At 49.3% G+C, this 13,800-nt stretch overlaps 3 protein-coding genes across 3 annotated transcripts; all 3 read left to right on the top strand.

Moving 5' to 3' along the window:
- Nucleotides 1–2,539: 2,539 nt before the first annotated feature.
- Nucleotides 2,540–6,393, top strand: VFPPC_01246 (Na/K ATPase alpha 1 subunit; the record flags this gene model as incomplete). Its single annotated transcript, XM_018281109.1, has 10 exons — nucleotides 2,540–2,742; nucleotides 2,799–2,872; nucleotides 2,937–3,205; nucleotides 3,278–3,819; nucleotides 3,878–4,118; nucleotides 4,174–4,592; nucleotides 4,645–4,984; nucleotides 5,050–5,544; nucleotides 5,604–5,716; nucleotides 5,775–6,393. The coding sequence occupies 10 exons, from the start codon at nucleotides 2,540–2,542 to the stop codon at nucleotides 6,391–6,393; spliced, it is 3,315 nt and encodes a 1,104-aa protein (XP_018149641.1).
- Nucleotides 6,394–7,377: 984 nt separating this feature from the next.
- Nucleotides 7,378–8,987, top strand: VFPPC_01245 (H/K ATPase alpha subunit; the record flags this gene model as incomplete). Its single annotated transcript, XM_018281108.1, has 3 exons — nucleotides 7,378–7,434; nucleotides 7,539–8,168; nucleotides 8,223–8,987. The coding sequence occupies 3 exons, from the start codon at nucleotides 7,378–7,380 to the stop codon at nucleotides 8,985–8,987; spliced, it is 1,452 nt and encodes a 483-aa protein (XP_018149640.1).
- A 1,463-nt stretch (nucleotides 8,988–10,450) lies between these two features.
- On the top strand, nucleotides 10,451–12,116 carry VFPPC_01244 (carboxylesterase hlo; the record flags this gene model as incomplete). Its single annotated transcript, XM_018281107.1, has 2 exons — nucleotides 10,451–11,028; nucleotides 11,081–12,116. 2 exons carry the CDS (start codon nucleotides 10,451–10,453, stop codon nucleotides 12,114–12,116), a joined length of 1,614 nt encoding a protein of 537 aa, XP_018149639.1.
- Nucleotides 12,117–13,800: the final 1,684 nt, after the last annotated feature.

The following is a 13,800-nucleotide window of genomic DNA, read 5'->3' as shown; positions in this document are numbered from 1 at the left end:
CGTTTGCGAGCACTCTGAGCTCCATTCACATCCCCTAACTTGGATCCAGACTCGCCCATTTTCTCATCGGATCCAACCTGCTCCATCTTTTGCCGTTGCTAGGCCCTCAAAAGAACCGTAGCCCCCCAGGGCTACAGAAGCAGGTCTCTGACCTAACCGGGCTGATTGGCATCGCACAACTGGAGTCAGTCATATGCCTTATATATTACAGCCATGAGCAATTAGCGGCTTCCGTCGTCATTGCGTTACCAACAGAATTAAAGGAAAAGAATTGGCCGCTGACAACATTGACGCCATTGGAGAAATTGGACACCGAACCACAAATTCGACAAATGCCTCAATCAAGTTGGCGATGTTCTCGGTTCGAGGACGTATAATTTTTTTACTCCCGAACGATGTTTGAGCAGCCCCATGACAAAAGGCTGACGCTTACGCTTACGGTGATGGTGACACTCACACTGACCATCTGTCTCTAACTGCGACTCCATTAAGCCACATTTCACGCCGGGACTCTCGTTCTATATTCAGCTGCAAGTTCGTTCTCATGAAGTATGGGGCACATATGATCGATCAATTGACGATAAACTACGGAGCAAACGAGGCATGGTGCGTCAAAATCATGTCCAGCCCTAGGCAACTCCAGCAAAGTAGGATGTGGTCAAAGCTCTCGAGGTTAACTTGAGATGCATGAAGGGTCAATCTGTGTGTATTGATTGTCATGATGGCAGGCAGCGTGTTTCGGTCAATCAAAGGCCAAGCAATGCCATCCGTCAAGGATGTCTTGGGAGGCCTCGCTCGGGACCGATCCGAATCAGGGACCCTGCCTCAAACTGCTGCACTCCACCATTTGGATGGAGCCTGGCTTAAATTGTCGTTGGTAGAGGAGCTCTCCCAGCTCTGTGTGATGCTGTACAATGACGACATTGGCAATTGCAATGCCTGCTGTCGCATGGCCCGTGGTCAATGCCAAGAGCATGAGAAGTGAGATGGCGGGAGGGGATCCCAGAAGTCAAGGAGAGCCGGCTATGGATGGATGGAGAACGCATCACTTCTCACGCGGTGGTCTCCAATTTATTCTCGTCCTTCCTGGGGCTGGGGGGTGGTTGATGAAGTCCAAACACGCCAAAACGATGCCAGGTCCTAATCGAGGAGATGGACCTCATGGCGCACATGGGAGACTGGAGCCATACCACACCAATCCTTGAGGCCAGGCTAGACCTGAGGAGAAACATCAGACATGGACTGTCAGGTCCTGTATTTCTTACGCAGCACAGTTTTGTCCCAGATGGTCTCGTGGCCGGCCATGTCTGTCTATCCACGGTAGGCCAAGAGCCTGCCAGGAGGGCTGAATAACGCGGCTATCCTAAAACTGCCACCAGAGTAGACCAGTTGACCAGACCTCGCCGATCAGCCCCAACACCGGATACAAATCCCCCGAGGTGCACGATTGGTCTCAGTGTTCCCACTCCCTTAGTGGCCTCAGCGGTCAAACTGGTGGCCAAACTGGTGGCCTACACCGCGCTGCCATCTCCCTACAGAGCATGGAGGAGGTTCCTCACACATATATCGCTCATATAGCCTTCTCTGAAAGCGTTGCGGAAGTTACACCACAAATACCTACCCTCTGTTACTGGAAGACTTGGAGCTACGCTCATCCTCGAGTTCGCACTCACACTTACAAGTCAACTACAGTTCTGCACACACTCACGCACACGCTCACACTCACACTCACACTCACCCCTTCTCGTCTTCCACAGAATCGACGCTCCGCCTCTTTGGCATCCACTGTAATTTCCTCGCTCTATACTCATCTTGGACGAGGCAATTTTGAAAAAGTTAGTTCAACTTGTCACGGTCGGAAACTACTGTTTAGTATGAAACGATTCAAGGTGCATCACATTTCCCCGAAGGCGAGTATTGCTGGGAAATGGGATCCTGACACAAGCCTTATTGCATCCATTCCTGGTCCTTCGTTTACACACACCCCTGGGGCTATACTTGGTGCCGCAGGAATTACAATGGCGGTGGATGATGACGGCAGATTCGTCGAGCCCCGGCCGAATATTGAACCAACCAATCCGCATGTGATTTCTATTTGTTGTACAACAAGCGACGAGCAGTGGCCGAAATGGAGGTAGCTGTGCCCAGCAAACCTGTCACCACAAAGCGGCCAGGTGAGAAAAAAATGTGTGAAATGATTGTTTTCATTGCGACGGAGAATTCCCATAGAACTAAATTAGGAATATTTCGGTCACAGAATTCCTTGCCGCGCTTGGCTGAGAGGATAAATCCGCAATGTGATATGGCCAACCTGCAGATCGCACACATGTTTCTGTAGCCGTGCATTCTATACAGTAAATTTTGCAAAGTTCTGGATCCCTTATGGTGTTGAACTTGGACCATCTTGCTTGACCTTTAAACCCGCTCTGTGTCTCAAATTGTTCTTCTGGTTTCACTGCTTCTTTCTATTCTTTTTCTTCTTGTTCCGTGTCGTCTCCATCTGTCTTGGACTGAGAGCCATTGGCCATCATCACATACCATGCCGACTGAAAAACCTGCGGATTCGCAGGCGGCGGATCGAATTCGCTGGAGAGACGAGGAAGAAGGCCATGGCCGCCGTAGGAGTCGTTCTAGACCTGGACTTAGTCGTGCCAACTCTACCGATTCTCTCGCCATACGGAGCATTCATGGCAGAGCCACAGTTGATCCTGCCGTTACTTTGCCTATTCAGTACCGCACTGTGTAAGTTGCTTGAAGGGATCTGTGTCTGAGAAGCAGATGATTAATGGTCCCATAAGTTCGTTCCAAATAGAGGAATCAAAGGGCAAGGAACGAGCAGAGTTGGAACGGGCCAGCGAAGTTGCAGCCAAGGGTGAGCCTCTTTCCAGTTACACATTGCCGAAATGGAATCAATTCTAATCTCTGTGACTCGACAGACCTTAGCGACCTTCAATGGCACACGATAACGGCTGCACAAGTCACCGAGCGGCTCGTAACTTCCGGACGGGACGGTTTATCAGAGACCCAGGCCAAAAGAAGACTTGAAGAATATGGCAAAAACGCGCCATCACCACCTAAAACAAATCGAATACTGACGATTATCGGATACTTTTTCAAAGGATTTGGAGGCGTTTTGCTTGTTGGCAGTATTCTAGTCTTTGTATCATGGAAGCCTCTTGGGAATCCGCCCCAGCTCGCCAACTTGGTATGCAAGCAAATTCAAAGTCACTGCCATGCCTTGCGATTTCAACAGCGCTAATGATAATTCCTAAAACAGGCACTGGCAATTGTTCTTTTGGCGGTTTTCTTTATTCAAGCTGCCTTCACCATGTTCCAGGATTGGTCAACATCACGCGTCATGTCCTCGATCAAAGATATGCTCCCTGAGCAGTGCAATGTAACAAGAGATGGACAATTGGTTCACATCCAGGCTGAAGATCTTGTTCCGGGAGATCTGGTTACCGTCAAGGCCGGAAACAAGCTCCCTGCTGACCTGCGCTTTATCGAAGTGTCGTCTGACCTGAAACTGGACCGGTCCGTTCTGACTGGAGAATCGCGTCCCATTGCGGGAACGGTTGATCACACGGATGTCAACTATTTGGAAACTCAGAACATTGGTCTGCAAGGAACCCACTGCATTATTGGATCGGCTGTTGGCCTTGTTGTGGCGACGGGCGACCGAACCGTCTTTGGTCGCATTGCGACTTTGACGAACGAGCCAAAGACTCAGATGACAACACTTGAGAGGGAGGTTTTATACTTTGTGGGCTTCATTTGCGCAATCATGTTCACCATGATCATTGCTGTTGTCATTATTTGGTAGGTTCCCATGCTACAGTACGTGAATAGTGCTAACCGTCGTGTTTTTCCCTTCTAGGGCCGCGTGGCTACGACGAGATCATCCTGATTTCATCAACGTGCCGTCCCTGATTGTCAGCTGCGTCAGTGTTGCTGTGGCATTCATCCCAGAAGGGCTCCCTATTGCTATCACGGCTGGGTTGACCATCACCGCCAACTTGATGAGAAAGAACAAGGTCCTTTGCAAGTCACTGAAGACTGTAGAAACCCTTGGCTCTGTTTCCGTTATTTGCTCTGACAAGACCGGAACCCTGACTCAGGTAGGGCAATTCAATTTACGTAGAAAGCTCGCCCCGTGTCTAATATTGCAACTAGGGCAAAATGGCGGTAACGGATTGCTCGGTCGGGTCGAAAAACCTCACAATGGAGCAACTGCGCGAAACCATGAGAGCTGGCAATGTCAATGAGAAATCGGATCCCTCCAAAACATTTGGACAGCTCGCCGCTCTAGGTGCCTTGTGTAATGGGGCGGAAATGGACGCTTCCCAAACGGAGGTCCCCGTTGAACAAAGGAATGTCTTTGGCGACGCAACTGATACTGCAGTGTTGAAGTTCTCAGAGGCTGTGGCTCAGGGGAACATTGCGTATTTCCGATCATGCTGGCAACGAGTCTTCGAACTGGCATTCAACAGCAAGAACAAGTTTATGATTCGATGCTTCACTATTAGCAGACCTGAGGCGTTGGATCGGACACTACCTGCTGATGATGCCAGCCAGTTCGAGAACAAGGACCTGTAAGATATCCGAACTTGGTTCTTAAATCGAAAACCGACTGACTTTCCTTAGACTGTTGACCATTAAAGGCGCCCCGGATGTCCTCATCGAACGATGTTCATACTACCTGGCGCCTACAGGAGAAGTGCTTGAGCTTACCTTGGAGGCCAAGGCTACATTTGAGCACATCAAGAACATGTATTCTTCGCAAGGGAAGCGCTGCATCTTGTTGGCGCGAAAACTCGTCAAGAGTGGTAGAATTGAAGATACTGCAGACTACGAGCCGTCGGTTATGGAGGAGTCAAAGGGTGGACTGGTTCTCGTTGGATTTGTGGCGATTGTCGACCCCTTGCGACCAGAAATCCGGGAAGTTGTTTCCACACTCCGCGGTGCCAGTATCAGAATTGCCATGGTACGTCCATCCACCCCCCTTTCCCGGACTTGGTCATTTACATAGAGAACTAACTATGTCCTTAGGTTACTGGTGATTTTGCATTGACAGCACTGGCCATTGCACGAGAAGCTGGCATCATTACATGCCTCCACGTCGACGGCGTATCCCGCCTCGAGAGATCTGCAGCGACAGAATTTGCGTCCAGCTCTGACGACACCGAAGATGAAAAGATGGTTGCTGGCAAGCGAGGGGCCCTAGTCATCAGTGGTCCTGAGCTGACAACACTGACCGACCACCAGTGGACTATTCTGACAGAATATGACGAGGTGGTGTTCGCCAGAACTACGCCGGAGCAGAAACTGCGTATTGTCCGGGAGTACCAGAAGCAAAACGTCGTTGCCATGACTGGCGACGGTGTAAATGACGCGCCATCTCTTAAAGCAGCTGATGTTGGTATTTCGATGGGCAGTGGATCTGATATTGCTATGGAAGCAGCCGACATGGTGTTGCTCGACTCGTTTTCCTCGGTTGTGGTGGCGGTTCAGTACGGGCGAGTGGTGTTTGACAATTTGAAAAAGGTGAGTAACTTTTGTTGCCCAATGGAATGGGAAGAAATGCTAAACAGTTGCGTGTCAAGGTTATCGCATATCTGCTCCCTGCGGGTAGTTTCTCGGAATTCTGGCCGGTCATGACATCCGTCGTGTTTGGCCTGCCGCAGATTTTGTCCTCTTTCCTCATGATTATCATTTGGTAAGCTACCCTCATTAAATTGAAGGGCAAGTTGTACACCTGTATTAACATACTACAGCTGTTTTACCGATTGTGCAGCCGCAACTGTTCTTTCATACGAAAAGCCCGAAGCGGACGTTCTCCTCCGACGACCGAGAAACGTCAAGAAAGACCGCCTAGTCAATTGGCAGTTAATATTTCAAGCTTACGGAATCATCGGTGTCCTCGAGACGCTTGCTTCCTTCGCCATGTCATACTGGTACTTGGAACGACAGGGCATTGCCTTCAAAGACCTGTGGTTCAGCTTCGGCCAGCTGCCCCCAAACGTTACTCAAGAATACTACAACCAAAAGCTGAACGAGGCGTCATCCATTTACTTTGTGACCTTGGTGGTGATGCAGTGGTTCAACCTCATGGCCACTAGAACACGGAGACTCAGCATCTTTCAGCATCCTCCCTTGTTCAACAAGGCGACGCAGAACTGGTATCTATTCCCTGCCATTGTGTTTGCCTTGGTCATGGCGGTGATTTGGCTGTACCCTCCTTCGCTGCAGCCTATCATCCAGACGGCGGGTGTTCCTGTGGAGCATTGGTTTTTGCCGTTTACGTTTGGTCTTTTTATCATTTTGCTTGATGAGGGTAGGCGGTTCTGGGTTAGGCGTTGGCCGGATGGTATTGTTGGCAAGATGGCGTGGTAGTTTGTAAAGATGATGAGGCGAGCGATTGCCTAGATTAGAGTAAATTGAAGTACATAGAATGAGTATATAAAAAGATTGAACAGCCGTCATGCTGCGGATTGGGGTGACCGTCGTGTTATGCGAGCATATGTATATGTGGTTTCTGGGGAGTAAGCGTTGGCTGGGTTTGTGTACAGGTTAAACATCAGATGTGTTCGGTGGTGTTACCGGATGCTATGCAACATTGACAGGGCGGTATCTGACGACATATTTGTGTATTCACATGTCAAGGAGATAATGGGCTAGTTGAACTGTTCGCCAAGTATAACCTCGTATCAATGGCTATGTTTCCCATCAAGCATTAACTCAGCGTGAATGAAACAATCTCTGCCCGATGTCTAAAGCCTTGAATCCAAAATAGGCCATTTTCGGCGCTTCCAATCAAAACCATGAATCTCTCTTGATGTTGGCGCCACCGACGATCTTGACTTCCTTGGCCCAACGTCAGCACAGTTTAAGCCCTACAAACAACCCCAGCCTCAACCGGTTTGCCACGTAAATCTAAGCCTTAATTCGCTTGACTACAATTTGATTCGATAGACGTCAAGTCAAGTCAAGGCAAGTTCAAGTTGATCTCGGCGCTTTCCCGCCGTTCAGTGGCGCGACCGAATCTCCGCCGCTGTCGCCCTCGTTCCTACGACGAATCAAGCTTCATCCAAGGAAACCTGGTCATGGCCTGATTTAATCATGTTGGTAAGACGATAGATATCTTGGCTCACCACAGCACAGCAGGCTATTCTTGTCTTTTTTGGGGGCTATGTCTGGGGTCGCCCATGTCATCAATGTAGCTGCTTCGTTTCCCCACCGAGAAGAGATGATGCATTCAATCTCCATTGTTCCATAACTTTAAATGCATGTCATATCTTGCAGTTCGCATCATCACCGCGACGATATCGCTGGATTGATGTGAGGCCGAACAGGCAATACACTGCATAGTGTTAGAAAATGCCTGGAGTTCCATCGTCGCGAAGCTGTGAAGGCTGTCGCAAAGTGAAGAAAAAGGTGAGTTTTCATCTCGTCTCCCAACCTGAAGCCATCTCGAGTTGAGAGCCACCTCAATCAACCATCACAAATACCATCAGCTAACGAACCTGCGATTCACCCAGTGCGACCAAGGCAAGCCCTCATGTTCCCGCTGCGTGCGCCTCAACATTCGATGCATTGGATCCGGACGCCAGCGATACAAGTTTCAAGATGAATCTACCGCATTCGCCATCGTCAACAGCCAAGTCAGCAGACGTTCACCTCCCACCGGCCCCGTAGAGTTCGGTCCCATCATCACCGTCCCAAGCAACAAGATCACCATCACCGCAGGATCACTTGGCTCAGTTTTGGCCGTGACGGACCCTCGCTACGACATCTTCAGCTTCGGATTATTCATGCAAGAGCTCCCTCAGCGTCTGGGTTACAGCGCAGCACTGGATGCCTCCGCTGCGGCCTTTGTCGGCGCCCTCAAAGACCTGCGCACCAAGCAACCGTCGGCGAATACCATCAAGAAGTACGTGGGGGCTCTCAATGCAGTGCAAAAGAGCTTGAGTGACGAGAACACGGCGTACTCGGCCGAGACGTTGTGCGCGATATTCCTCGTCATGGCTGCGCAGCCGTGGTTGTCGATGAAGGGCGACCGACATCCCAGCCATGGCTTGGGCATGTCACAATTGCTCAAGATTCTGGTCGATAAGCAGCCGCAGGATGAATTTATGCGAACGCTCATCAGTTCCGTTAGTGTCGTGGTGGTGAGTTTTCCTGCCTGTTTATCTTGACTTTGCGCGTGCTAACCGTCAGCATAGATTCTCGAAAATATATTCAATCCGGCGATTGAGTTGGAGCCATGGATACACAAGGTACACACCCTATCGTCCAAGGAAGACGAAGAGGCAGCGTTAAAGCTGGGTCTCAACTTCCGCTCCGTGGACATGAGATGGCTCTCCAAAATCCCCGACCTCATATGGAACCCCAAGGAAAACAGCGAGACCATCAAAACATACTACGAAATGATACGAGCCGACTATCCTGGGATAAAGGCATTCGGCGACAACGCCATCGAAGCAAAATGCATTGGGCCGCCGACGTCTCTGCCTCTCAAACTTGTGCGCGCCCAGACTCACTACCAAGCCGCGCAGTGCATCATCCTCACCATCGCCATCACGTTGAACGCCTTTATGAGTAAACACTTTGGCCCTGATGATCTGCTAGCCACGGAGAGGTACACATTCTGCGCCGACGTCATCCAGCTATCAGAGAGGGCTAGACATCGACGGCCGCTGGCTGCCGCTCATGTTCCGCTCTGCCTCATCACGGCGTGGCTGGCCTCGCAGGATCCCGTTCAACAGATACAGCTGGAACTGCTGATGGACGATTACGAGCAGGATTATAACCTTATCGATTTGGTTCGAAATTCGACGCAGATTGAGGAGGAGGGTAAGACGGGGATTATTCGTAAACTTCCGTGTTTTCCGATGAATATTCTTGGGGGACAGATTGAGACGGGAATGGGGACGGGGGTCAAGGGTGGTCCTGAGGCTTATTGCGCAGAGTATTGTAATATTCTATAACGAGATACCTGATATGTTGAAGAATAAACGAACATGGAACGTCTGAATCGTCTTAACTATATCCTTCCAGTGTTGTGGTATTTGTACTTTTTCATGGCCGTTTCTTTCGGCTCCACACGGCGCGAGGAATGTCCTCTTTGAGCATGATGGGAAGGGAATCGGCGGCTATTAACTTTGTGGCATGAATGCATGCAAGGTTTTTGTTTCTCAGAGGAACAGGTCAATAGCACAGTGTTATTCAGTAGCTGAAGGGGCAGGCCTGTTTGAGAGTCAAGTGGGTTGACTTTGTTGTCAGAGGTAACCTGAGATTCAACTACTGAGCCGTTATTGGCATCACGACCATCTTCTTTGACATGTCATATTTCGATGACAAAGTGTAGTTTCTGGAAACGGCCTCATAGCCGTAGTAGCCATGATACACATCATCAAGCAACTACGCCATGCCCATCCATGTATAAAATACGTTCAAGTTGGAGACACTCCTTTAGATGGATGAATATGCACGCCATCATTAACCCCGATCTTAGCAACCTTGGCAATACCGCCAATTGCTAGCATAGCTGTATCATCCAAAAGACACTCAAACTCTTCCTCTGTGGAAGCTCAGATTCCATTCTTGTAAATACACTCCGCTTTACCTAATAATGACTAGACGTACAACAGCATCCTTCAGCACAACTACGCAATTACGATGCTTCAGTCAAATTTTCCCAATCCACCCGCCACGTCACACGCCAATGTGCTCCGGATCTTGGCAAATGTGCCACAATTCGACTCCCCTATGCTAATTTCTAAGAGAAATGACATCCAACTGCCGGCAGTAGTTGCGAAATAGATTGAAAGTAAGCACATGACCACTCTTAATCGCAGCTGTGCTGACATCAGGGATCGGCATCCGAAATGGGCAATACGCTGCGTCCCAATCTAATTAACCCGCCCTCTTAACCTGACGCGTACTCCGTACACTATGACATTGTCCGGTCTCCTGGCGGATGCTGGCTGTGCAGCTTTCCCTGAGCCTTCATACCGTGGCGTGGAAGAGGTCATTGCGTAGAACTGACGACCGCTATGCTGCGTGTCTCAGCACTTACATGCGTCTTTCGATGCAAGGACTTTTTCTGCCGGATAAGGTGCTTGTTTATATATATGAGCTAATTTGCAGAATTCATTTCGTAAAAAATGGAATGAATTTTGGCCGTAAGCTGACCGACCGTGTTGAGAGGCAGCATCTTAGCAAGAATCAAGGATCGTCATGCTACCCGAGGCGGTGTCAGGCGTTACATTGACGCCTCCCATGATGCGACGACAATGACAAGCCACACTCAAATACTCTTTAAGTAGCCGACTGGAAATATGATAAAGCACTAGGTATATAAGAATCATGAGTAGACAAGTTCTAGAAGCGAAATTCGGCCCAGTAGTCGTTGGCTCTAAGCACCACAGACAGCAACACCAACAAAACAATGAAAGCTCTCTTATCACTTTCTCTATTCTCCCTCAGTTGTCTTTCAGCACCTCATCATGAAAGACCGTCCCGACCTACCGCCACCATCGACTCCGGCGTCATAATCGGGACAGCAGTAGTTGAACCATCATCCAAGGCAACAGTTCACAAATATCTCGGCATTCCGTTTGCCAGTCCACCGCAGCGCTTCAGCCCTCCGAAGAAACCTGAGCCGTGGAACACGTCATACGATGCATCCAACTACAAGCCCTCGTGCATTCAAAAGTTTAACTATCCTGAAGAAAAGCGTAAGCGACTAATGGCATGGTTCAACGAACCCCCATCACCAGCAGCCGAGAGCGAAGACTGCCTAAACCTGAATGTTTACGCTCCCGCATCGACTGGTAGAAGACTCAAGCCAGTTCTATTCTGGCTATATGGAGGATCATTCGACTTTGGCACAGCATCTCTTCCGGTGTACGATGGGACAAGTTTCGCAGGCAATCAGGACGTCGTTGTCGTGACGCCGAACTATCGTACGAATGTGTTCGGGTTTCCGGGATCCCCTGACATGAAGGCATCTGATAAGAACCTGGGGTGAGTTCGAGACGAGATCCCATCTCATGACAATTCTCTAACAATATGATAGATGGCTAGACCAACGACTTGCCTTGGATTGGGTGCAACGCAACATTGCAGCCCTTGGCGGCGACCCAAAACAAGTGACTATTGCAGGAGAGAGCGCTGGAGCTGGAAGTGTCGACGTTCTCGTCACGACGCCCCCGAATCCCCTGCCTTTCCGCGGTGCCATCATGCAGTCTGGTCAGGGCTCTATATTGGCGCCAAGCAGCGACTCTGCTAGATCGTGGATAGCCTTGGCAGACAAGATGGGCTGTCCGAAAAATGACACCTTAGACTGTCTCCGTGCAATCCCAGCAGCGGAGATTAAGAACGTCATCGAGCGTGGGAATCTTTATTTCGGCCCTGCCCACGACGATGGCACAACCTGGGCTGCATGGCCTCGCAGAGCAAGACTCGCTTCCACTGCGTCAAATTCAAGCATTGCGAGAGTACCCGTGTTGATTGGATCAAACTCTGGTGAGGGACTCACTTTTGTATGGGGGCAAAATGATACGAGAAAGTATATCCAGGGTGCAATACCAGGAAGTACTGACAAAATCGTCGACTCTATTCTCGGGCTATATCCCTTGGGGTCAGATGGGATATCCAACAGTTTTGAGCAAATAGCCATGTTCAATACTGAAATGGCGATGCAGTGTCCAACCAAGACCTTGGCCGACGACAATAAGAAAGTCGGCATCAAGACTTGGCGGTACTACTTTGACGCGAGTTTCCCCAACACAGAAATCTTCTGCAATAGCAGTGCTTGGCATTCGTCGGAAATTGGTCTCGTTTTCGGCACATACCCTAAGAAGGGGGCCACAAAGTTTCAAGCTGAACTCAGTAGGAGAATGCAAAATGCTTGGGCAAGGTTTATCAAGGATCCAAGTAGAGGGCCTGGGTGGGAGACAGCACCAATGCTTGGAGTGATTGGGAGTGGTGTAAGAGGTAATGATTGGAAGCCAGCAACGAGGCCAATACGGACGGTGAATGCTAGTATCGTGGACTTGCGGTGTAAGTTGTTTGGTGATTTGTATGACAAGCTGACGGGGGTCAAGAATTGAAATAGAGATGTATATACTCATACAACGGTGGTGATGTATTTAGAATAACGCAGCACGTCTTAAAATAACTGAAACTGCAAAATATCTCCAACCTGTGCTCGTACCAAAGCTGGTGTAAAGGGGGGTTTAGCACCGTCGAATACCACTGGATGAACTTGTTGAATCGTGACAATATGGCCGCAAAGGTTTTAGATATTGATGAATCCATGGCATAAGTTGTTTCTATGCATTTAATGTTCGTGTATGGGAACTCACTCGTTATGTTTGGAACCACACTGATAGCGGCCCCAGATTCTATTTAGGCGGACTGGCATCGCCAAGAGAGGACAATTATGAAGGAATATTTTGAGCAGGACGATAAAAGACGTCTCCAGACTCGGGTTGGGTTGCCTCCTGATAATGCCAACGTGGTGCCATGTGGCACGTCTAACGAGGCCACTTTGCGATCAACTCTGGCATACGGTGTGGCCACAACTCGGCTCCGAAACAAAAAATCACCCGATTAGGAAAATTTCGCATGACATGTGTCCGAATTTCAAGTAGACGTGAGCCCCTGTGCATGCCATCGTGTCCATTCACCCGGCGCCGAGTCATGGAGGTTTCACGATGAGCTCCTAATTGAGTGATGATTCACAAGAACATCAATGGGTGTTTAAAACTGCCAAGACTGTTTCTTGAGAAGAATGAAATCGTATGAGCAATGCTAAGAGTTAGGGAAACTTTATGTGTGGGTGTGTTCGGCTTCGTCGTTGACTTATACAGATGAGAGTAGTTTGCGAAGGAGCCATATGTTGTGTCACAAGAGCACTGCTTGAACTGTTATAGTCTTTCCTCCAGCATCCTACGTGATAAAGGTTACAGCGAAAGTTAAGTTGATCGGTGGGTATTATTAGGCCCATTGATGATGTTGATGCCCAGAGGATCGTCTCTGAAACAGACTAGATGTGAGCCAGGTTGCCTCTGCCAAGACATCATCAGTGTGGCTTATCGAAATCGCCGTCCAGGAAATCGGAAAGAATATGCGGCAGTACGTTCCGAATATTTTGGGATGAAACCGTTTTCTCTCCTATCTGGCAGGGTTTCTAAACGTACGCAGGTCGCTTGCTTCAAAATCGCTTGGACTGATCAACTCTGGGGGATGTCCAAAACAAATGGACACCAACACTCCGTGACAGCCCATAGAGGGCGATTCGGACTGGGGGGTCTACACATGCATATTTTCGGATTGGGGCCAGTGGAACAAAACCAGTGGGCTGCATTAATTTCCCAAGGTACATCATGAAACCTTTGCACAAGATGTTTCTGACCCAACTCCCTTCAATGCGATTCCTGTATAGACTGATATAGGATAAGTTAGAGAGGGAGTCTATCAGACAGTGCTGCGGCAACAAACTGGATACATTTCTGAGGAAATGGGGTGTTTGTGTTGGCTGTGTACCTGTATCAACGAGTGTTGGCATGACATGCTCGCCCAACGGCGAATAGTCATACGACGGCCCCGGAAAGATAATTCCAGGCAAGAGTTACAGTTTCCTGACAGAGTGTGCAAAATCATTGCACATGGGTCGATGGAAATGAAACCTCTTCTCTGTGTCGAGCCAGGAAGGAGGCATCGTGCCCGCCGGGATGCGAAGAAAATCGTAGCAGATCTCCTCTAGATCATTGACTGTTTCTTAGAGCTCGT

This window comes from Pochonia chlamydosporia, chromosome 1 (assembly GCF_001653235.2).
Source record: "Pochonia chlamydosporia 170 chromosome 1, whole genome shotgun sequence".
Classification (NCBI taxonomy): domain Eukaryota; kingdom Fungi; phylum Ascomycota; class Sordariomycetes; order Hypocreales; family Clavicipitaceae; genus Pochonia; species Pochonia chlamydosporia.
Note: the sequence above shows the minus strand (reverse complement) of the source record. Positions and strands in the feature narration are given on the sequence as shown.